At 38.8% G+C, this 24,855-nt stretch overlaps 1 protein-coding gene across 1 annotated transcript in view; it reads left to right on the forward strand.

Moving 5' to 3' along the window:
• TNS3 (tensin 3) overlaps nt 1-24,613 on the forward strand; it is a gene marked incomplete at its 3' end in the record, with an annotated part of 64,220 nt that extends 39,607 nt beyond the window's left edge. The window contains exons 12-15 of the mRNA XM_009875850.1: nt 8,575-9,822; nt 23,809-23,987; nt 24,313-24,430; nt 24,530-24,613. Coding sequence (XP_009874152.1) covers nt 8,575-9,822; nt 23,809-23,987; nt 24,313-24,430; nt 24,530-24,613 — 1,629 coding nt within the window. The remainder of the gene's footprint in view (nt 1-8,574; nt 9,823-23,808; nt 23,988-24,312; nt 24,431-24,529) is intronic.
• Nucleotides 24,614-24,855: the final 242 nt, after the last annotated feature.

Genomic DNA, 24,855 nt, shown 5'->3' on the forward strand with positions numbered 1-24,855 from the left:
GAATAGAGAAATTTCTCGCCTTTTTGAAATGGGGTGTTTGCCCTGTCTTTCCTCTGTGCAGGGTTTTGCTTAGAGTATACTAGTAGTTTTAAATGAGGCAATGATTGACTATTACAGAACGTTCCTGATCGTGCCTAGTAAAGAGGTAAGCAGCTTTGTTGTGATTCAAGAGTTGGAAATACAAACCACATGTATTTCTGTATGGATTTTATAGGAATTATATGAAAAGATTTTGCAGGGAATGTGGACCTGAGTTTGTAAGGGGGAAAGGAAAAGACGAGCACACGTAAAAAGATTTAACTTTGAAGGAATGCAGCTCTGGACTTGTCCAGGTTTGCCTGAAGGTAGAAATATTTATTTATGAGGCTGAAAAAAATAATCCAGAACTTTTGTAATGTTTCCTGCTTCAACATGAACAAGGGTACAGTGTGCAAAGGTTTATGTATTTGCAGCCTTCTCTTTATTCAGGTGGACTGGGTCAGAACGCTCTTGCTGAATTTGTGGTATATGTGTTTACCTAGCTGGCTTGCATTTGTGTATGTATATGTGTTCACAACTGAATGATCAGAGGGTGAGGACAAGTCAAAAGACTGAGAGAATGAAACCTCTTTTTAACTCCCAAGCCTGCCTTTGGGTATTTGGATTTCAAGGAGGGAAGTACCAGGGAACACAGACTTGGAAGGAAGCCACCGAACTTGGTACGTGTTGGTATTTCAGCTCCTGATTTTTATATGTTGCTCTTTGTGTATTCAGTATGGGAGTGAAAATACGCACATATACCCTTTGCTCTCAGGCTTTAATTTATAAGAGAGACCCTGATATTGGGGGAGTGGGGGGGGGGGGGGTAATTTGGATTTACTATGGGGATTCTGTCACGTTTCAGCATGGGCAGTTCAGGGAATTGGAACAGCTTCTGGGAAGAGAGGTCAGACTGAAAGAAAGTGGGCCCCTTCGTTTTAGTTAACCAAATTCCAGCATTACTTAGGACTCCACTGTTTTGAATTTCCCTTGGTTTTTTCTCAGCTGTGTTACTCCTGCATTTTACAGTGTTGCTTCCTTGGAAAAAATGAGAACAGGGATTGAATTGTGCATTGTCAAATGCCTCTGCAGTACCATTACTTTACAAAGCGCATAGAATAAAGTTTTGCACAGCTAGTACATTTTCTTATTTTCTTGAATCAAAAATGTTCACTGCCTATAATCATAGCTTCACTTTTGCGTTTAAGTTGGTTATCAGTTTTTAGGGAAAACATAGATGAGGATCAGAGTAAAGTGAAGTCTGAAAGACTTAGTGCAGAGTTAACAAAAATTATGATTTAGAAAAAGGTAGAATATTAAATTAAAGTTTATGTAATGTAAGGAAAACAACATACATACGTAGTTTATATGTACATATTTTATAGAGACAGCTTATGTATAAAAGGGTTATATATATTCTATATGTATATACACAAATAAAAATCTAAATCTTGTATTTCATAGAATCATGGAATGGCCTAGGCTGGAAGGGACCTTAGAGATCATCTAGTCCAACCTCCCTGTCATGGGCAGGGACGCCTCTCAACTAGATCATGATACTCAAGGCTCCATCCAACTTGGCCTTGAACCCCTCCAGGGAGGGGACAGCCACAACATCTCTGGGCAATTTATTCCAAAGTCTTGCCACCCTTGTACTGAAGAATTTCTTCCTAAGGTCCAATCTGAATCTATTCTCCTTCCACTTAAAGCCATTTCCACATGTCCTATCAGTGGACACTCTTGTAAAAAGTCCCTCCCCAGCCTTCCTGTAGGTTCCCTTCAGGTATTGGAAGGCAGCTATTAGGTCCCACTGAAGACTTCTCTTTTCCAGACTGAACAATCCCAGCTCCCGCAGCCTGTCCTCATAGCAGAGGTGCTCCAGCCCCTGGATCATCCTTGTGGCCCTCCTCTGAACACACTCCAGCAGATCCCCGTCCCTCTTACGGTGGGGGCACCAAAACTGGACACAGTATTCGAGGTGGGGTCAATTTCTTATGATTAAGTGCACGTACTCTACTATGATATCATTGAATGTTTGGAGATAAATTTGTTGTGCTTGTTTGCATTTAAAAAGAGTCATATCTACGTATTCCCTGGCTTACTCTGGTTCATAAGCACATTGCAGGCTGCCCAGTATAGCATCTGGGTAAACCCACTGACATATACATGTGCTCAATAAAATCTGACTTTATCAACAGAGTGTGATACCACATATTTAATTCCACCTTGGTAGAAATGCTGTATTTCAAAATAAAATTGTGGGGTTTTGCCTCATACAGCATTTCCTATTCCTTTTAAACCCAGTTAGGAGGGGAAAAATTCTAAGCAGAGTTGATTTTTTACCTCATCTAAGTTCTGTTCTTTTCACTGAACTTTCAGTGACAAACCTTATGCAAGTCTAAGGTAAAACTAAATTGCTAATGCTGTTCAACATCACACAGCAGAGTTTTTAAAAAATCTCCACAGAGTAATTACATGTAAGTGCTTTTCATAGCTAAATTAAACAAACAAAGAAGAAAGAAAACAAAAAGTAAAATCCAAGAATGCTTTCCCACAACTGTGCAAATTTGAAAATACTTTAAATTTGTTTTGTGCAATGTCCATTGTGTTTTCGTGATCAGAAGCTGTGAGTTTAAATATCCAGACTGCTCAGGAGCAACTTCATTTCTGTTTAGCTCTGAGTTTCCTTCTTTCTCATCTGTTTATAATGCAGAATCCTAATTTTCTGGTGAATATTTGAAGATTCTAAAAAGGCAGCCGCCTTCTAGAGCGAGATAGTCTAGTTACAAGTAAATTTATTTATCTTTTAGTGACAGATGTTTCCTCATGGAGTCTAGTAAAGTATGGCATTCATCTTTAAGTTCACAGCGAAAGTCTGTAGGTCCCAGACATTTCTGTTTCTCACTTAATTTGTAGACAGATAACATAATATAACTCCTCAAGTTCTAGGATGGTTATCAAAAGTAGCATCTATTAGGCTCACCATCCTACTTGTGAGCGGTATGACCTCTGTTTGGGGAGACACTGCTTTGAGAAATGGCCTTAGGGTTTTTTGAAGCTTGGCAGTGGAGCAAATGTTTAGATAGCGATATTCAAGTAGAATGTCTAGATTGCGCGCTTAACGATGATATTTCCATGTGCAGCTTAAATGCCTATTTTATGTAGCCAGGTGCTCACTTTAAATGTTCAGTGCAGGGCTGGGAATCCTGGTAAAATGTTTGCTAATTTAGTAGAGTTCTTGATTCTCTTCTCATGTATATGCATTTGCTTCCAATTTAGATAATTTATATTTATTAGATAATAATGCAGGGTGTATAAAATACTTGAGTGGTTACTGTCTCTCATTGTGAAGTTCTTACTAAGTGGTGTACCTTGGCTTGCTGTCTTGGTTATGAACATAGTTAGACTGATGCTGAATAGGATAGTACTCATGTCCACAGCTGTTCAGGCTTTTTAATCCACTGGCATTCCACATACTGTCAATGTTGAGGTAACAAGTGAGACATCAAATGCCACAGAACCTAGTTGTCAGTTTTACAGTGCCAAAATATTTCACCGAGATGTTAGTATGCAGGCACCATCCCCTCTGCTGTGGCATTCATTTCTGACAGGGCTATGTGATTCATTAGCGCATGGAGTAATTGGGAAGCCCAGACAGCTCAGTCATCGGGTTGCTTAAACAAAGTGATTCTAGTCATCTTAGGAGAATCTCAAATTTCAGAGATTTTATTTTTATCCAGAACCATACTGTAGCAAAAACATGTTTTACTACTGCTGAAGCTTCAGATCACATTTACTGAGTTTCTCCATAAAAATGGGGTGTTTCAAGATACAGATTAATGAACATGTACAGGCTGATGTGGGTAAACTTTCCTTTCCTGGTCATGGACCTTTCAGTCTAAGTTTGTGTTGGGCCATCCTGAACCAAACCCTAGGAGAAGTTCTAGAAAGACTCTTGTTCCTAGTAGTTATCCTTTATCAGTCAGACTTCTAATAAGTACAGATGCAATTCTTCACTGTAGTAGAAATCTCTACTTTTAAGTATTTTTGAAAGGTCTGTTTGCAAAAAAGACATTTTCATTCATGTATATAACAGGTTAGGGGAGAGAGCAATTCCTCTAGCAATTTTTCTTTTCCTTTAATCTGCTTTACTTGTCTAAAACATTCTTGTACCCTTTCTTGACATTTACCTGTTAATACTACCTATTCAGCAAACATGAAATGTTTGTAATCTCTTCTTAGTGTTCACTATAAACTATAGCTCAGATTAAAACTGGAATTTGAGTAGTAATTAATTAAATGTCTTAGCCAGCAATGAGAGTTCAAATCAGCCCTTTAACTTCTATGTTTATCAGAAAAAGACGCTTTTAAATTTACCTAAAAGACATCTCGGAATCCTTGTAGTTTAAGTCCAGCCTTTTTTACTGACATGTAAATGCAGTATGAAAAGGAGTAGTCTTTAAGAAATGTAAATTAATCAAAATTTACAAAAAAACCAAACTCAAAGCAAAACCCCAACAAGCTTCTGAATATTGTAAGATTATCATAGACAAATCGAAGTCCAATGGAAAGAAGCATCTGAGTGCTCTAATTTACATACTTAATAGGTAAACAGCAAACAAGTCATAAGCAACCAAAACCTCATCTTCTGCTGAAAGCTATTTTCATATTTATACCTAATGGTGCTAATTCTTAAGATCATTAAAAATACATTGAGGAATTAATTTTGCACATTTCCCAATTTGTGTGGTACAAAGATACGGTACAGGTGTTTAAAAACCCCAAACCAACAACTTTCTGAAGAAGCTTTCTTTGTTTCAAATGGAAACAAAGGAGAGATAAATAGTTCTTGAGATTTATAATCCACCTATGTTACTGTAGGTTTGTTGTTTGTATTTCATCGTTTGTATTTCATTGCTTTTTTATTTTTCTCTGAAATGAAATGGCATTATTTCAAGTAGAGATGCTGCTGGTAAGCTGAATTTAAGTCTGTTCTACGGAATGCAAGCTGTACATATGATTTGCAGTTTCTCATCATTCCCAACAACATGCAGAATAAATTCAATAGTTTTGTGTTACTGGAAGAAATGTACTGTGCAGGATTATATCTGAACCTTACAGACAGCACATATGCAAGGCCCTTGGGTCAGCAGTCCGTTGGCGGTCTGTCCATATTCTTGTGTGCACTGCTTTTGCTGTGCTTGGGTGGCACTGCATGATGGTACAAGGTGGGCTAATGGAGGAAGATGTACACAGGTTTGTCATTGTTTCCTCTACCTGAGGATTTGACAGATTTTTGTATGTAACATTTCTGTACGGTGAACCAAATCAACAGGCTGGAACATTGCATCTAATGTGAGGTATTTATGGCTGACTAGCATGTTTGAAGGATTTACAGCACTGTACCTGGTTTGGGGTAAGCGGAAAGTCAGACAGGAAGATTTCTTAATGGTTCAAGTGTGCTAGTCCTTTATTTATGTAACTGGTCCAGTTCAGACCTGTTCAAGTGTCCAGATATTCAACAATTTGAAACAAAGCAGTTTTATTTTTCTTTCTCTCTTTTCCCTTTCCTTTTTTTCTTTTTCTTTTTTCCTTTTCCTTGTTTTTCAACTCAAAACTAGGCATACAGAAAAGAAAAAAACCCACAATTGTTACTCATAGTGGTTTGGCAGTTTTAGTTTTTGCAATTTATTGTGGTAACTGTATTAAGTAATTCCACGTGAAGTGGAAAAAGTGTGCTTCGTTGTCCTGGCAGTAGTGAGAGCTTATGAGAAATCACAGTGTGAAAGAGGTTGAGAAATTGTCAGTTGGCTGTACTTTACTTATTATTTTCATAAATATTTTTTTTAAACATCTGTATGCATATTGTATAGCTACTCACACATACGTGACTTTCAGCCTCATGCATAGCAGCTCTTTTTACCATGGGATTTACACATCATAAACTTCATCAAACTTCTACAAAATTCTACAGCGAGGGGAATTGCTTTCTTTTTTCCCTAAACCGATGACATATTCTGAAAAAGAGTGTTCTGGTCTTTCGCATGTGCTTTTTTTAAAATGAACATCAGGCAAGTTATATAGTACGTAGTCCTTAAAACATTAAAACTTGTCCTTCAAATAGTAGCTAAAATCTACTGAAACTATCATATAATCTCCAGTGTAAGTATTTAACTGATGGAAACTTGGCAATGTTTTCCATAAAGGCTTTTTCCAACCAGACCACTTTTCTTGTCATTATAAACTGATTAATTCATTGTGGGTACAATTTCTGAATAATGCCTTTTCTAAAATATTACTGTCTAGAAAAGCTTCCTCATTCTGAAGCTTCAGGATCATGATGCCATTTTAAGTGTATTTTGAAAATGTGTGGTAGAGTTGATGTTGAAATGCATTGGACTCTCAGTGACTCTTGAGATTCTGAAACTACCACAGCTGTAGACTAGGCTGTTGGCTACTTTTGACAAAACACTGAATGTTCCTAAATTGTAATGGTCTAATTTTCGTATTAAACAATTCTCGAAGCATAGGTAGAAAAGTTGCTCAGAAAGTTCTACTTAATGTGGATGTTTTGATAAATGACTGTTAAATCCTTTGAAAATAGAACCACTCACTCTGCTTTCTTGTCTTGTTGGACAGTAGAAATATTTACTTCTCAAGCTTTTCATAAGGAACAGAATTAATTGTGTTCATTTTCAGCACTAGGTAAGAGCCCAGGAGCTGTACTCCACCCCAGGTTGGCGTAACCTGTGTGTTATGTGTGGGAATTGGGCAAACAAGTCCAATAAAGCATCATAACCTTTATGAAGTGACACCACTGGTGTCTCCCACTGCTTCATTTCTGCTCCTCTAAGAAGCCCTGACAGGCAGAGGTAGAAAAAAGTGGCTTGGGTAAAACAATCTGAATTCAAATGAACTGCTGAGCTTTTAAAATGCTTCAGAGATAAACAGCTGTATTCAGTGTTCTTTGATTTTATCCGTTGCCGGTGGTGGCTGCATTGAAATAACGTGAAAGAGATTATTCTAATAGTAGCATTTTTCACTCAAATGGATTTTTAACTTCCTCATTGTATATAAAAGCATCTGTTCAAGCTTGTGTGTTTTTCTGAGAAGCAAAAAGGTATTTTTAGACAACTTCAATTACCCAGTTTCTATGTATTTTGAATTTGTTATTGTTGAGTATATATTTTATGTGATTCCTGTTAGCAGTAAATCACAATATCTAAGATACTATGTATGTGATAAAACATCTAGAGATATGTACATATGAGAAATAACAAGGCTGAGATTTTAGTCTATAACTTGTGATTCTCTTGACTTTCTACTGTATAATTTGCATTAATTTGTTGTTGTTTATTGGAGAGATATAATTAAGATGGACTCATGGCTGCAACATGAAAAAAAAATCAAGACTTTCAATATAATTTCCAAAAATTTCAAAAATCAGTTTTAAATATCGAGAAAATAAATTCTATCAATATTTTGCCTTTAGGAAAAAAGAAGCAGGAGGATTCATACAGACATTCTCTAACGTCTCCTTGACATTATAGACCAAGGAGCAGAAATGGATCCTAGTGACAGCTCTGGGATCGAAACCCAGTGTAGTCACTTCAGTGAAGCCCTCCACTTGAATTCATTCTATCTGTAAGAAAATAAAAGTTGGTTCACCTTGTTCTTCTGTGCATAGCTGACATCAGTGAAGCGTGCTAGGTTGTTCTCATGCAACTGAAAGCAGCAGTTTGTCTGTTCTCAGCACCCAGCCTTCATAAACTTAGTAGATGTGTTTTCCTGCAATATCCTTGTATTTCTAAAGATGTTTTAAATATAAAGTTCTAGCTCGTATTTATTATGTATGGTTATTCATAAACTTCAGTTGAATGAGTACCTGATAGATCAATAATAAAGTTAGATTCTTCTCATCATTGATCACGAAGGTGACCTCACTTACTGAAACTGAAATGTGAAATGCATATTAGATCCTCCACCCATGTGTAGAAATTTCATAGTCTTAACATTTCCTCATGCATGCCTTTGTGAAGAGGCCGTACATATATTCCAGGGACAGCAGCTCTGATTGCGAGCCTTTTTTTTCGCTTGTACTGCCAAGAAAAGGGAGTAAATGTAGTTAAACCATCAAGTAGAAATGGATGAACTGGTTATTGCATCATACGTGTTCAAGGCAAGCATTGCTGCTCTCAATGGAATGCATGATAAATGCCTTTCAAATGTTTAACACTATAATACTGTAATTCTTCAATTTAGTATGAAGAGTTTGTGGACCCATAAACATGTGATCAGAACAGCATAGAAAGAGAGAACTGTATTTGACCTTGAGTTATGAATGGCATTTTTCCATCAAGAAAACTTCTACAAATTGTGATGTAAAATGACAGAAGATAATGCCATTGGTTGATGCTCTATTGGTAGAGCCAATTTAGTTTTGCAGCAATAATGCCATTAGTATTGGTAGTAGTTCTGTTGTGTGGTGTAACACCAGTGAAAGCCCTTATATGATGCCTTGTCCTTTTCTCTCCCTTGTTACTTGTCTCTCCACAGTGCTGCATACCCAAGGTCCCATTGATGGCAGTCTGTATGCCAAAGTGAGAAAGAAGAGCTCTTCAGACAGCAGCATCCCTGGTGTTGCTCAGGGTATTCCCATGACTGGCAGTCCTGATCATAGTGATCATACCCTGTCTGTCAGCAGTGATTCAGGTCACTCAACAGCTTCCACCAGGACAGACAAGACTGAGGAGCGCCTTGTGCCAGGAGTTAAACGGGGTCTGAGCCCAGAGGAGAAGGCAGAACTGGACCAGCTACTTAGTGGTTTTGGTCTGGAGGATTCGATCAGTCCCACCAGGGATATGACTGATGCCCGAAGCAAGTACAGTGGGACTCGCCATGTAGTGCCAGCTCAAGTTCATGTGAATGGAGACACCAAACTGAAGGACAGGGAGACTGATATTCTGGATGATGAAATGCCTAATCATGACCTTCACAGTGTTGATAGCATTGGGACTTTGTCTTCCTCAGAGGGACAGCACTCCAACCGCCTAGGGAGCTTTAGTTGCCACAAAAGCAGTCAGAACTCACTTCTTTCTGATGGCTTTGGAAGTAATACTGGAGAAGAGCATCACAATGCTTTTGCCCCAGACCTGGGAATCAGTGTGGATCCCCTCTATGAGAGATCATTTGGAAGCACTGAGCCAAAGTCAACTCAGCAATTGCAACAGAATCCTTCTGTCTCACTCCAGCCTCAAGCCTATGGCCCAAGTAACTACTCTACTCAGACCTGGGTACAACAGCAGCAGATGGTCACTGCTCACCAATATGGTTTTGCCCCAGAGAATGAAATTAGGGTTGGCATTCATAATGTTGTGGAGAATTCGAGCCAGTCCCAAGTCCCAGACACACCAACACGTGGCTCCAGCAGCAGAGATGCTGTGCAGAGAGGGCTAGGAAGCGTGCCAGGTGCTGCTGAAGCTACAGAACATGCCAGTGCTGAGAGTTTTAAGTCAAGGCCAGTGCCTCAGAGGGACACAGGTGGCCTGAATATTGCACAGAATGCAGGGGACTTGCCAGCTTCTCCAACTTTGGATATTGATCAGTCAATTGAACAACTGAACAGGCTGATTCTGGAGTTAGACCCAACATTTGAACCTATCCCAACCCGCATTAATACTGTCAGCAGGGACAGAAATCAAGTAAATGGCTTCACCAGCCTTGAGGTAGATGTGGAAAGGATTGGCAGGAGTCCTGGCTTCCATGACAAATTAGAGGTCACAAACAGGAATTCATCCCGGTGTGGTAAGCTGTTGTTTTACTTTCTGGATATAATGCTTTTCTTAATACTTATCTGTTCTTGATATGGTACATCCAGACCTCAGGCCATGACTTAAAACTTTCAGGATAATTATAAAGAGAATATTTCTGATACACTCTTTACATAACCATCCAATAAATTATCGAATCACACTGTTGTAAGATAAGCAAGTTTTGCAGGTAATTGTTTTTTGCTTGAAAACTTTTGCTCTTGCTGGTCTAGCTCTCATGTTTGAAAATTGTGTGAGGTCTAATTCCTCTGTCAGAACATATCACCTTCCCTTCTTTCCCTCCCTTCCCTCTTCCTCTTCTCCCTCTTCCTGTGTCCGGTCCTGGTGCAATGAAAGACTTGCTTGTGTCTCCGGGATTTGATTTAGTATCAGCCAACATGCCGGAACACTGATCCATGGTCTCACTGGACACAAATGAGCTGCTTCAGCTCAAGCCCAGTTGGATATGCCAAACCATTCAGAGAAGACTGCATGTAACTAGTGTGTGGTTTTCGTTAATGTGGGAGCCTGTGTGATCAAGGATCGTTATTTTTGATGGAGAAGATGAAATCACAATTTTGTGTTTGGGAGGGTAACTAAGGAGTAAAGAAGTCCAAAAATTCACAATAAATATGTGTGAGCTGCTTTATTCTTTCTTTGTTTTTAATACACAGTATGCATTTTGTGGCTCTTACAGGATTAAATCCATTGGTTTGTAATCCTCTCTTCATCTCCCTTCATCTAACCATTTGGTCACACTTTTGTAGAACGATATCAGATTAGTCAGGCAAGATTTCCCCTTAGTAAATCCATGTTGGCTACTCCTGATAGCCACCTTTTCTTTCTTTTGGTTAGAGGTGGCCTCCAGAATGACTTCATCTGCCCTTCAGGTATTTGTAGACATAACTGAGATCCTCAATACACTCTCATTTAATCAAGAACTTGCAGAAGTGTCATCCAGTACTTTGTGGAGAGTTTTGCACTCTACCAAATCATGAGTACTTCTGCATAATGTTTCGTTTCAGCCTACTAGGCATACCCGTCTGGCAAAAAGTCAAGGAGTGAATCAACTGATTTTTGGGTCTTTAAGTATTTTTAAAATTTTTTTCTTGGAGGAGGTACTTACTCCATTCACACTTTTACTGTCCTAAAGTTGGATTCTGTTGAAGTTCTCAAAGACTTTAATTGACGTTAGAGACTTAAGTAGTAAGGTAGCAAGTAAAGGGTTACCCTTACATTTTTAGGCCCCAAAATAAATGAATGAACTGTATCTGGAGTTTAAGCACTACAGAGAGCCTACAATGTGTGGATATCCCAGATATAAGGTACAAGACTGGAGACTTGTAATGGCCTCTAGATTTGGCTTATGTCATTGAAACTTATGGGCCTCATTCTAGTCATATTTATAGTGACTTAGTATATTTATGTTTAAGAAAATTTAATTTTAAAGTTTAATCCTTAAAGTGCTTTCTCTTCATTTTACCTTCTGGTTTTCAGGGCCTTATGCTGCCATGGTTGTTTTGGTTGGTTAGCATTTTCTAGCTTGAGTAATTTCTTTGAAAGAGGGTGCTAGTATAAAACTGTTGGGTATTCTCAGCTGACATCTGTTTGTGGTGGTAATTGTAGAGAAGTTTTAGTTCATTTCATCAAGATCAGCGAAACTGAATGGGTGCTCTTCTTTTCCTTCAGTTCCTAATTTGGTAGGGTGTGGGGGCATGTTAGTGGTTTAAATTTCTGGGTGTGTAAACTAAAGCACCACCATTTTCAGTGGCTGCTACTTCAGAGGATAGCATCTCCTGGCAGAAGAGGCATAGCGTAGGAATAGTAAGGATTTAGGTATTTTAGTTTAGTCAGGGCCTTTAGGCAGCTGAGTGCGTTTGAGTGCCCTAAGATTTAAAGACCTCTGCTCATAATTAATGTAGGTAGAGTCTCTAGTGGTTTCCCTTATGTAACAATTATGTCCCTTCCTCTTGAGTGTTAAGCAGCAATTTTAGATATGTGTTAAATCCTTTGCCTGCCCTTTGAGCCCTTTGAGTATATTAACTGTGATTGGGAGGCAATTCTGTCTAATGCAACTGAAATGCAGCAGATTGTTCTGAAGAGACGTGGCCTTTTGCTGCCTCCGTAATCCTTAGACATGCATTACCCCATTCATCTTGGCATTGGATCTGGTGACTCTGCAGTGGTGAGGTTTGTTTGATTAGTTTGTTAATTTAATGGTTTGAAGGGTTTTATAGGTTAGTTCTCTGTCAGATCAAGGAGTAAAACTTGCAATTTGGACAGGTAATCCTTATGCAAAAAGAGTGGTGAGAGCACTTGGCTAGAATCATAAAATCATAGAATGGTTTGAGTTGGGAGGGGCCTTTAAAGATCACCTAGTTCCAATCCTCCTACCATGAGCAAGGACACTAGATCAGGTTGTTCAAAGCCTCAGCCAACCTGGCCTTGAACGCTTCCAGGGATGACACATCCACAGCTTCTTGGGACAGCCTTTTCCTGGAGCTGGGGGGCAGGCAGAAATGGCCCTTTTAGCAGCCTGTAGACCAGATAGAACAGATTTATCCTGAAACTGCGTACCTGTATCTTTGCGATAGGACCTGTTCTGTAGGAACTTCACTGTGAGGAACACATTTATTCCACTGTGTTACCAAACACCATTAGGAAATTATTATTGATACTGGACCAGAGCTATGAGAAAGGTAAATTCAGTATTTTAGGGAATTAGCTCCAAGGCTAAGGTTGGAGATGTCAGGATTCATCTGTCATTTTCTGCATGTGCTTCAGCATGTGATAATGGAGTAAGTAACATAAGACTAGCATTTAAATAAAACTTTTGAAAGAAGTATTCCTTTGTATAGCTTTAACACAAAAATATTTTTTTAAATATGACTTTATGTCAAGTGCTAAAATGTTATATTTCTGACTTTTGCAAGTATCATTCAGTTTATACTAGTAAGAGCTTGACTTTAAAAGTACCCATGGTTCCAAAAGTAAAACTGTATATGAATGTGACATGCTGCCATGTTTGCTTCAAACTGGGAGGTCACCAGCACATACTGATGTTCTAAGTGCTGTAGGATTTATTTATGTCTGTCTGGACTCACCCTGCTGCTGTCTACAGAATCATTTATACATGATGTGCACAAAACAAGGCCAATTAGCAATTCGACTGAATGAACTTTAAGAATGAGGAAGACCTGATAGAAAGGGAGCATTCTAGCTGCGAGGAGAAATTGTGAATTGGGGTAATCCAGTGGAAGCAACAGGAGTATAATTTCGTATTTCATATGAATCCAGGTGATGGTCATAGTTCTAAGCATAAAACATAGATGTTCTCGTATGTTTTTTCAAACTCCGCATATCACTTGAAAGGAGTAAACCCAGAAGTGTAGTCCAAACATCACAATATTCTACTAGGCAGGTAACTGAATACTGGAAGAATAAGCTACTGTTTGCAAAAGCCTCTACCACCTCCCAGGCCTCAGCTTGTGAGAAAATAGGTAGATATACTGATTCTGCTGTTTCAATTTATTTTGGCTGTAGGTGGGAAAAAGAGCAGCAAGCCTGAAGTTTGAGAAACAAGGAAGTACTCTTTGTTAGCTCCTTTTGTTTCCAAACATGCTTGACAGTTCACTTCTTTTTGGGGATCATAGGTATGTAATATCTATGTGAGGAAGGGCATAGAAAGTGGACTTTGGGTGTGCAGGTTTGTCAGTGATCTAGTGTTCCAGTGTACAAACCTGAGCCCTTAATAGATCTGTTGTGCTCAGGCTTCTACTGGGAATTAGTGCTTCTGTGCAAAGATTAATAAATAACAAGAAATATCCTCTGTTCTCACTGCGATAAATGGCAAGTGTTAAACAGATACAAAAACCCCTCAGTTAAAAACATAACTCATGTGGCTTGGTTAAATTCAAAAGATCTATTCCTGCATGCGGGGGAACAAACTGATCTTACAACGTCATGGCAAGTTCCTCTTCAGGGTTTAGCATTGCTTTCCTTCACCAGTGCACAGCTGAAGCATCAGATTAGTTTGGCCCTATTCCCCTGCCACATGAACCCACCTAAGAAAACCTTATAAGCTAAATAATCACATAAAATAACAATAAGTTGTTGTTCATTGCCAGTTTGTGGTAACAGACCGTAGGCCTTCTGGAAGTGGTTTACCTTACCTTGGAGTAGACTCATAGAATTAAGATAAGCAGAAGATTCTCCAAGGCAAGTTAATTAGCTGTTGAAACTACTGCAGCACAGGGGGTATAACTGATAGCACAAAGAAGTGCTGGCTGCTGTGGGGTTGAAGAAATAGCCATGGATAAAGAATAACAAAAAGAGCAGTTGTTCACTGGTGAGTTGGTCTTACACAGTCAGGTGTTAGGGAGAGCTCTATACCCTGTCACTTACGCAATCCTTGACCTAAAAAGCATATCAAGAGAACTAATTGGTCTGTGACAGAGTGAATTGGCAGATCAGGGCTGAATGGCTCTGAGTTAGCTTGAATGGACAGATGAAGTGTTGTGAGTGAGCAAGAGCAAACAGTGCTGGAGGTGAATGGGAGTGATGTGATGTGTTGTGTGTGTGCCTAACTTCAGGATTGAATTACGAGAGGATGGTGGCATTATCTGGTTTCCTGCATGAGCATGCCAAAAATGTATGCCTTAAGGCATGTGCATGTTTCCAGTGGCCTGCAAAGTTGGAAGAATGAGCTTAATGAAACCTGTGTCAGCTGGGTTGTACTTTACCTCTCTTTTCTTCTGTGTCTGCACTTATTGACAGATAGACAGCTACCTCTTCTTCCATGCTTCTTCCTAGAGATTTTCATCTGCCCTTAACATAAGTTAGCATGGCACAAACTACTGACTGCTCATGTAGCAGAGTCATGGGTTTTGTCCAGAATGATGTCTTGGTTTAAGTGCTAGGTGTTTTTGAGAATAAGAAGAAGTAGACAGTGATCCTTGAATTTCTTTTTGCTAGGATGTCTCTAGCAACCATATAGAACAGTGGCTGATGATCTCTTTTCTCCTTCAGTCCTGTGTGAGTCGCTTATCATACATGAATTGGTGTGAATTGCGTATTAAGATTTTCCATTCTTTTGCTGTTACATGAGATGAGTTTCTGGTAATATGAGTAATATAATAGAAGCTGCCATTTTCTAGTAACACAGTGCTGCAGTGGTTCCTAATTTTAAACAGAACCATAGAATTGTAGAATATGTTGGGCTGGAAAGGACCTTTAGAGCTCATCTAGTCCAATGCTCCTGCAGTGAGCAGGGACTGTTTCATCACCCTCATAGTGAAGAACTTCTTCCTAATGTCTGATCTAAATCTACTCTATTCTGGTTTAAAACCATTGCCGCTCATCTAATCGCTACACAGCCTTGTTAACAGTCCTTCCCCAGCTTTCCTGTAGGCCCCCTTCAGGTACTGGAAGCTGTTACAGGTTCTTCCTGGAGCTTTCTCTTCTCCAGACTGCACAGCCTCAGCTCTCTCAGTCTGTCCTTGTAGGAGAGGTGCTCCAGCCCTTTGGTCATTTTTGTGAGCTCCTCTGGACCTACTCCAACAACATTCTTCTTGTGTTGAGGGCTCACCAGAGCAGAGGGGCAGAATCACCTATCTCAACCTGCTGGCCACACTGCTTTTGATGTAGTCCAGGATGTGATTGTCCTTCTGGGCTGCGAGTGCACATTGATGGCTCACGTCCAGCTTTTTGTCCACCAGTACCCTCAAGTCCTTTTCCACAGAGCTGTTCTCTGTCATCTCCTCCCCTAGCCTGTATTGATAACGAGGGTTGCCTTGGCTGACATGCAGGACCTTGCACTTGGTCTTGAACCTCATGAGGTTCACATGCTTGTCCAGGTCACTCTGGAGGACATCCTGTCCCTCTGGCATGTTGACTGCACCACTCAGCTTGGTGTCATCTGCAAACTTGCTGAGGGTGCCTTATGGTCCTCCTTTACTTCACTGTGTGTATATTCTTTTGTGCCTAATAACACAGCACTTCAGTCTATTGTTATAGATCATTTATAAAACTTACTTCCTCAAAGCAGCCATCTTTTATCACAAAGGTTATGCTTATTGAGTAGAGAAGACCATGTTTTGGTTCTACCTAGAAAACTGTAGAAGCAGGAATCTATTGATAAATGTAGAGAACAGAAAAGTTTTTACCCGTTTTCAGTAAAATCTACCATTACTGTTATCCATGTCTCAGCCTCCTCCCTGCCTTTTCACTGTTAAAATGTTATGATTTGCATCTTTAGATAAACTTTAGACGCAGTTGAAAAATTCTATGATCACACTAAGGCAAAGCACATCAACACATGCATTCAACATTTGGGGGCAGCCTGATTCCGTTGCCATGACAGAGATACATGTATCATGTTGGCCAGCATAAGGAAGAAAGGGGCTGTATTTTCCCTAAGGCTGAAATTATGTTGTCACTCTCAGCTAATTCTAATTCTTCTTCATGCATGAGTTACCATGTTTGAAAATACCGCCTTAAAACATGCTTAGGTCACCTAATGTGGTAGGGACAACACAGATACATGGTTCACATAGCCTTACATTTTGTATGGAGTTTATATAGATTATCAACTCAGTAAAGAACTGAGCATTAAACAAAGCCCTCACAAATCTTCCCTCCCTTCCTCCCTCAAAAAAATGCCAACCTGCAAAATGAATAAAAATGAGGTGGCTAAACGTCTGATTTCAAATTTGGAACATCTTCAGAGATCTTTCCTTTATCAAAAATTAATCTTTGAAGATGGTCCAAAGTACAGTATCATAAATCATACTACACTGCAGACAAAGGAGAGGGGAAGAAATCCTTTTTGCATACTTCATTAAATAATAGCTTTTAAAAACATTGTACTGTTCCAGATGTTCCCATTCACTCATGATATTCTGTGGGAGGGGAAATCCAGTCCATCTGATGTAAGTTGTAAAATGACGGGAAAACAAAGCTTGTCCCAATCCTCATCTGCCTTATTTGCATGTAATAACAATGTACTTCAAAGCATGTAGTAGTTTGCATTACACTGGAAAATATTGGTACCTGACTTGTATTTAATTTTACAGTAGTTAACTGGAAATTTAAATGGAATTTTTAGCTAAACTAAAGTTAAAAACTGAGTTTTTAAGTTAAAACTGGAGTTTTAAGTAAGTACAGTATTTTAACCTGAATTTAGTAAAACAATTTTTCAGCTAAAGTTAAAATTGGAATTTTAGTTACATTTAGCAATACAGTAATTTTCAAGTAAATTTATTATGTACTTATTCAACAAATTTTTATCAATCCCATAACTTTCAGGATGTAGCCCTTGGTGTAGTATCATTATGACATCTCTGTACAGATTTGGAAATACCAGCTCGGTTTCGCAACAGGCTTGCTGCCTGTGGTTGTTGGCACAGTGTAAAATTAGTATGTCCAGATCTTTGAAGCTACTCTGACCTACATGGACAGGTATAATGACTACTTGGATTTGGGGTAGAGTTTAGACCTTTTTATTTACTTCATAGACTTATAAGTCTTATAAGGAGTTTGGACTCTTAATTTACTATTCATTCTAGATAGGGGAAGAAAAGAATGTTTTCCTGGTGAGTGATTGCTAAACATCGAGTATTTTTTCAAGAACAGAGATTTTTTTTGACTGCAGTAGCACTTCCTGATAAACTTTCAAAAGATTAAGGCACTGAAGATACCGAGCTCAGTTGGCTTTTTTTTCTGATTATTCCCTTTAAAAGTGTTCCTACAGAGCTGTGAATCTGAAAATTTGCGCATAATAATTCAGTTGGCACTTGCGTGAGAAATCCATAATTTTGTTTCAGCTGGGTATACATTTGCCTGTCCTTCTTCCACCACAATGTTTAGCTCAGGTGTTGTCTTGCTATCTTTGAGAATATTATTTTTCCTTTAAATTTATAACAGTGCTTGTTAAGCTGATACTAAATTCTTGAAATAGATTTGCTTTGGTTTAAGCATAAAGCTGTCTCAAAAGCTTGATCATTAAATGCCTTTTGCAAAAATCTTAAACTTGGTAGAATATAAATGAGGCCAGAGAATAAAATCACTTTTGGTTTGGCTTATGTTGTGGTAATATTTTTTTAATATGTGGGGCAGTCCCTGAGTACTCCTCTGTTCGAAGTTAACTTCTGGACTTTTTTTTTTTTCTCCTAATGAATTGTTAAGCCTCCGGTGGCATTGGATCTCTGTGTTTCATAGTAATGGATAGTCAGTCATGCAGGTCTTTTTAAATTGCTGTATGGGAAGTAGCATCTGGAATTTCTGCAATGCTAACATAATTCTCCCCAGAGTCTTATTTCAGCCGTCATAACTATGCTGAGGTCTGTGAAGGCACTGGAAAAACAACCTTGTGGGAGTTTTCACTGTATCTCTCTCAAGAGACCCTGAGCTTTATTGGTCTGTGGCTTGAAGCAGTAGAGCTTCTTTTATGCTATGCTAACTTTTTACACAGGTTTTAGCTGTGGTGGGACGCTCACTTGAAGTGCATCTGTTTTGTCTGTTCCCCTGTATGCTCCTCTGTGTGTGACATGGTTGTACACAGTGCTGATTTCCAAGTTATGTCTCTGTAAAGGCAGTTATTTGTTGTGGGTATCATATTTTTTATTACAGTATCTGTTAAGTTTTATTGACTGATTCATTAAGTATACATTCTAGTAAGTTTCCTTTTGTTTCTTCAAATCACATGTAGTTTTCTTAGACCATGTACTTGTGGCTTGTGTACATGCTTGTCAGATTTTCAATATTCAAAAAATCCTGTTGCAGAATAATGGAAGTTAACTATGTGAAAAGCTCTCTGTGAAATAATAGTTAGCACTGCCTAAGCTCTATCCAGAAATGATCTTAACTGTTACTCAGGTGTTGGTTAAGTGGTTAAAATTAGTCATCCAAGTTCTGACATTTATATTTCAATGTCATAACAATTCACCATATTTACAACTTGTTGGATAATTTAAGCACAGAACTTTCAAGATTACTACCTTGTAAAAACCAAATAATCAATGCCTTCCCTTTTAGTGGCAGCAATTATTGTTTTCCATATTTTGAGATGATAGAATATTTCAAACTTGTTAAGGCCAGTGTGAATTTTCAGTTAACAGTATTAGGTTCAAAGCTTGGTAGCACCTCTTGATTTAGGAAAACAACGTCATCTGTACACAAGCTTTGATCACCTATTTAGTTAAAAAAATACAAATCTATCAGTCTGAAGCATTTTGAGATTAATTTTTTCATTAAGCATTGAAGCTGATTGCTAATTTCCAAAGGATGCTCTAGATCATAGAATGGCCTAAGCTGGAAGGGACCTTAGAGATCATTTTAATCCAGCCTCCCTGCCGCCAGGGATGCCACCTCTCGACTAGATGAAATGAAGTGAAATGAAATGAAATGAAACATGTTTGATCTTACATTTAAATGTGAAAAGTTTAGAATCAGGGGCTCAAGACTGAAGTTAATTCTTGGTGCTATGATATCATTTGGCATTGTCTAAACCGCTCTGCAGTTGGTTAAAGGCATGATTGACAAATATAATTGCCTTATAAGGTTATTCATCATTCGTGTGGCCTCACCTTGTAGTGAGGAGGGCCAGCCAACTTAAAAAGGATCTTAAGCTCCTTGAATGTTTTCAGAGGAGGGCAAGAAATCTGTTGAAGGGGCTGAAGGGTGTGTCCTCAGAGGAGCTGCTAAGGACTCTGGGTTTGTAGAGGAGGAGAGGGAGGTGCTGATCTCTTCTTCTTCCTGGTGCCAGTGCCAGGACGAGTGGGAATGGCTCAAAGCTATGTCAGTCAGGGGAGGTTCAGACTTGACATTAGGAGGCATTTCTTTACAAAAGGGTGGTCAAACCCTGAAGCAGCCTTCTTGGAGAGGTGGTCAGTGCCCCATGCCTGTCAGTGGGTAAGAGGCATTTGGACAATGCCCTTGATACCATGCTTTAACTTTCAGTAAGCCATGAAGTGATTAGGCAGCTGGACTTAATGATCATTGTAGGTCCCTTCTAACTGAAGTATTCTATTCTACTCCTTAATACTAAAGGTGAGCAAAGTATTATTATTTTGATAATTTGAAGTACATCATGGAGCCTACAGGTTATTCAAGGGATAAATAACTGCTAAATATGGGGTTTACTTGTTCGTAATAGTTACCAGGATAACATGAATCTAGAGACTAAAATATTTTTATCCTGTTGTGATTCAGTGTATCAGAATCTTTCCTCCCCGCCTCAAACCAATTTGGGTAAGTTTATATATAGTGTTTATATATGTCTTTTCTATAATACATTGCTTGTGGTTAAAAAGAAAAAAAACACAGAAAACAAACCCCCATCAAGAGAAGCAATGCAGAGGAATAGGACAATTGAATTGCCTGTAGTAATATTCAGGTGACTGCGTCTTTTCATGCACAAAGTCGTAATGTGATTTAAAGCCCCTTATAGAGGGGTAAGCAACAAGATGCTGAAGCTTTTATATTTGTTATGAACTTTTTTTTATAATTATCTGTTGTAAGGGGTTTCCAGTTTGTCTGTAGTATGCACAGGTAGCTGTGGTTCAAACTAAATAGAAGTTAAGGGAAGGTCTTTGATGGATGATGCTGGATTTTGAAAAAGGACTTACATAATGGGCAGAAGGGCTACTGGTGCAGCTCATTTTTCCACCTCCACAAGAATAGCTATTTCCAGAGAGTCCTATCATAGAATCATTAAGGTTGGAAAAGACTTCTAAGATCATCTAGTCCAGCCATCAGTGCAGTACTACCAAGATCACTAAACTGTGTACTGAAGTGCCACATATACACATTTTTTTAACACCTCCAAGGATGGTGACTCCACCACTTCCTTGGGCAGCCTGTTCCAATGCCTCATCACTCAGTAAAGAAATTTTTCCTCGTATGTAACCTGAACCTCTCCTGGTGCAACTTGAGGCTATTTCCTCTTGTCCTATTGCTAGTAACTTGGGAGAAGAGACCAACATCCACCTTGTTACAACCTCCTTTCTTGTATGCTGTGCTTGCCTCACTGTCACATAAAGCTGATTTTGAGGCTAGCCCACAAGTCCTGTGAATCAAGTGGAAACAAGTAAGCATCATCTTTCTTGTTGTCATGGTAACAGACCTTTTTACTGAATGCATGAGGCATACCATTAAATACAAACCTATAATGTGAAGAGTTAGCGTAACAGTTTTTGAAGTTTAGCTGGGACATCTGCTAATATATGAGGTAGAGCACTGTTGTTGACGTGCAGACAAGAGTTTTAGCTTAGTGTTGTTTTCTTACTAATAGTTATAGATATTTCTCAATAGTACTTTTAGAAAGCTAAGCAGCTGATTATCTCTTTGAGAACTCTGAGATTCTGCACAGTGATTCCCACTCATTTTTCTTTACAAAAGTTACAACTAAAAAAAGAATTCCAATGCAAAAAGTTGGTAAGTTCTGAAGAAGTACGAGTTTTGTCTACATTCCTAAGTGTCTTCAATTTCAGTAGAAAACTTTATGACTTTTCAGCATTGCTTAAGAGGTTGGAAAGATATTTGTGCTGTTATGTCCTTTTCTTTAAAGATCTTGTTTGATTTTCTCAAAGTGCCTTTGGAAGATACTCTTTTCACCTGAAAGACCACACAAAGTTTCTAGTCAGGAGAAGAAGGGTTGAATAAGTGTTTAAAATATGCATGGTTAAAAGGTATCTTAGTTTTCAAAGTGGTGTAGTAAAAACAAGATCTCAGCTGTGTCTTTTCTGAGATGTGCTAGGCATATTTATATTGACTTGATAAAATAAATAACTGGCTAAATTTGGATGCTCAAATTGAACCCTCTTGGTGGAATTTTCAAAAGTGACTAGCAGAGTTTATCTTATTTGCTTTCGATAGTAGTTACTGTCACACTGGCTTTGATGGTAGCAGAGCTGGGTTTTTGAAAGCGTCTAATTCTGTAGTTTTATAAGAGATTTGTTAGTATTTTAAAGATTAGCCACTACTTGCTAGCCAGTTATTCAGGCTGATAAATATGTATGTCAACACAGAATCACTTAAGTACCATGAATTCCAGTCTGAATTCCCTGTCTGTATTTTAATTTTGAATAAAATGTGTTATATACAGAAACCTATTTGTGCATTGATGCTTTGTAATTGTACTATGAAATTATTGAGGATTAGGACTGGGCTGGCTTCTAAACACTGAGAGATGCTATCTAACCCCTTTCCCTTCCCGAATGGCAAGGGAAAGGGAATGAAGCAAAGAGATTTCCAGATTGGAAAACTAAACCAGCTTTAATAAAACAATAGTAACACTAATAAGTAAGTACTAATAAGGAACTATATACAAATATATACAAAATGGATATCAAACACAGTTTCCCCCCTGATAAGCAATCACCGCTGATACTGCAGAGAAGGCGGCACTGGGGAATTCCTGGGCTCAGCAGCAGAAGAGAACTGTATAGGGGAGCAGGATTCAGGAACTCAGGATAGGGATCAACAGCAGAACAGAGTCCTCCTTGAAGGCCAGCCATTAGAGCAAAACAAAAAAGAAAGGTGCTTAACCCCCATGATCCCTCAGCTTTATTCTGAAAATTACGTATATGGGATGGAATACTCTTGTTGGTCACCTATCTGGACTGTTACTCCCTGGAAGTGCAAGCTTTTACTTCCTGACACCCCCAGTGTGGCACACAAGATCCAGTAGTGGCCTCAGTTGTTACAGGAGCAAGTACAGGCAAGAGCCTTTCTGCATACCTCTAAACATCAGACATTATCGCTTCTAGTAGCAGACGCTGTCAGCAAAAAATGCCGTTAACTTCATAAAGTGCAGCCTCTTCAAAGATACTGAGCTGGAAAGTAAAACTGCTGAACAGAATCGGTTCTGTTTAGCTCAAACCAGGACAACAATCAAGGTGAAACGTCTGTAACACAGACACTTATGCTGCACGGAAGTAATTGTAAGAGTTTAAATGACACCAGGCAATGCAAATAAATTAATTTAGAAATCCTTACAACATCATCTAGGTGTTCCTGCTCTGGCAGGGCGATTGGACTAGATGATCTTTTGAGGTCCCTTCCAATCCCTAGCATACTGTGATACTGTGAAATAGCTAATTCTTTAATAACTTTTTGCGTATATAGACATAAAAACTCTCAGAGGAGTGTCTGAAAAGTTGCTATGCATAGTTGATTTTATACTGTCCTGCACCTACACAGTAAGGACTGCTGTGGGATCCTAGTTGTTGATGTATTCTTGCAAAGACAGGTAGAAAAGGCCATCACTGCAGGAATGTTCTGGAAGTGCCTGTTGGTGGAAGTGAATGAAATAAAGCTTTGCTAATCATAAACATGTATCTGATGACACTCTCTTAATAGTGAGGTTGGAAACAAATGCTGCTTTGTGCCCTTGAATACCCTGGATTGTTGTGCTGGCTTGGTTTACTCTTGCACTGTGTTCCTCAGACACCAAAAGGTTACAGTTCCTGTGTCTACCTAATAATTTTTGTGATTAAGTGTGATTGACATGTATGTCACAAAAGGTTTACAGTGAGCTGGGTTTGTAAGAGCCCAGATCTGTGTTAGCTGAAAAGAAACGGGTTTTTTTTTCAGAGAAAATGCTGTCCTGGAAAGCTGGGATGCTGCTGAGAGCTGCACTGTGCCCAGGGATGGAAGGAGAGGTTTCCCATTTGGGTGCCCCTAGCGGCCCTGCTGGCAATGGGGGTAACCTCTTCCAAAAATGAGCGTCAGCAGAAACATGCTACCTCACTCCTCTGGAACTAGATGTACTGCAAATATGTTCTTTTGTCAGCAAGGCAAACTACAATGCACTTTTTTCCTCACTGGTGTGGTTTCATAAAGTTATAAAGCAGTTATGAAACCAAGTATTTAATGAGCATTCTTGAACAGCATCACTGATGGCACAATAGTGAAGTTTATTTTAATAGCTCTAAATGGAAAAAATATTACTTTATTAATCAATTTACCTATTTGTTTTCAGCAACAGGTATGCAAGATGATGATACAACAGGGGCAAGGATCAGAAAGTTGAGTGTTGGGCAGTATGACAACAATGACCCTGGGCAGCTGTCGTATAACAAGTTTGGATGGATGAAATCTCCTTCTACTGACCAGGCTGTAAATCCAGGATCATCAGTTCCTGGAGTGGAGACAAAGGAGGTGAAGAATTAATAATTTTTCAAGAAATATTTTATCACATTGAATAGGGAGTCCCATGTTCCTGTTAAGTGTCCAAAATCAATATGAAGCAATTGGGCAGTTGCATCATGGCAGCAAGAACAAATTAATTCTACTTACCTCAGAAATGCAGCTCAATATTTAAGGATGTCCTTCTCTTGTCCTCTCTGTGTGTTTGCATGTTTTCAGTGTTCCAAGAGCTCTCTGCTGGAACAATGGGTCAGATTATATGCAACATTCTGTAATGTGAAAAATGCCCCACTGTGTTGTAGGGTTAAATGGGAATTTTCACACTATAATTTCCTAGATGGCTGTTGCATGTTACCAAGATGAAATAGATGGAGGAATCTTCTCCCCAGCAAAAAATGGAAATAAAGCTGTTCCATCTACTCCAGCTTTTCCCCTGTCACCAGAGACATCATATGGTAAGGAAATGTTTGCTTCTTTATTTATTTTAATATCACTGTCAACATTTTAGCTGTTCCTGAAGAGGAGATGTAGATGTACTTATCCTTCTCTCCTAGTGAAAACACCTCCACCATTTCATCAGCGGATTCCCTCCAGCCAAAAGGTCAGCAGCCCATCTGAGTTGTACAGAACTAGTCCTGGTAAGATGCTCCTACTTCTTAAATAATTTGAAACTGAACTGTGCAACTAATACAATAGTGGTTATTCCTTTATACATAGGACATATACATGGAGAATGTAGATGTGCAAGTCAGAGAAATAGGATTTAGCAGTACTATTTTAATCATATCGAAAGGTAAAGAATTAAGAACTATCCAAGAAATTTTTAATGTTGTTAATTGCCAACAGGAAGTCCAGTGTTAATGTTCAATGTCCATAATCA

The sequence above is a fragment of the Apaloderma vittatum genome, unplaced genomic scaffold (genome assembly GCF_000703405.1).
Source record: "Apaloderma vittatum isolate BGI_N311 unplaced genomic scaffold, ASM70340v1 scaffold1189, whole genome shotgun sequence".
NCBI lineage: Eukaryota > Metazoa > Chordata > Aves > Trogoniformes > Trogonidae > Apaloderma > Apaloderma vittatum.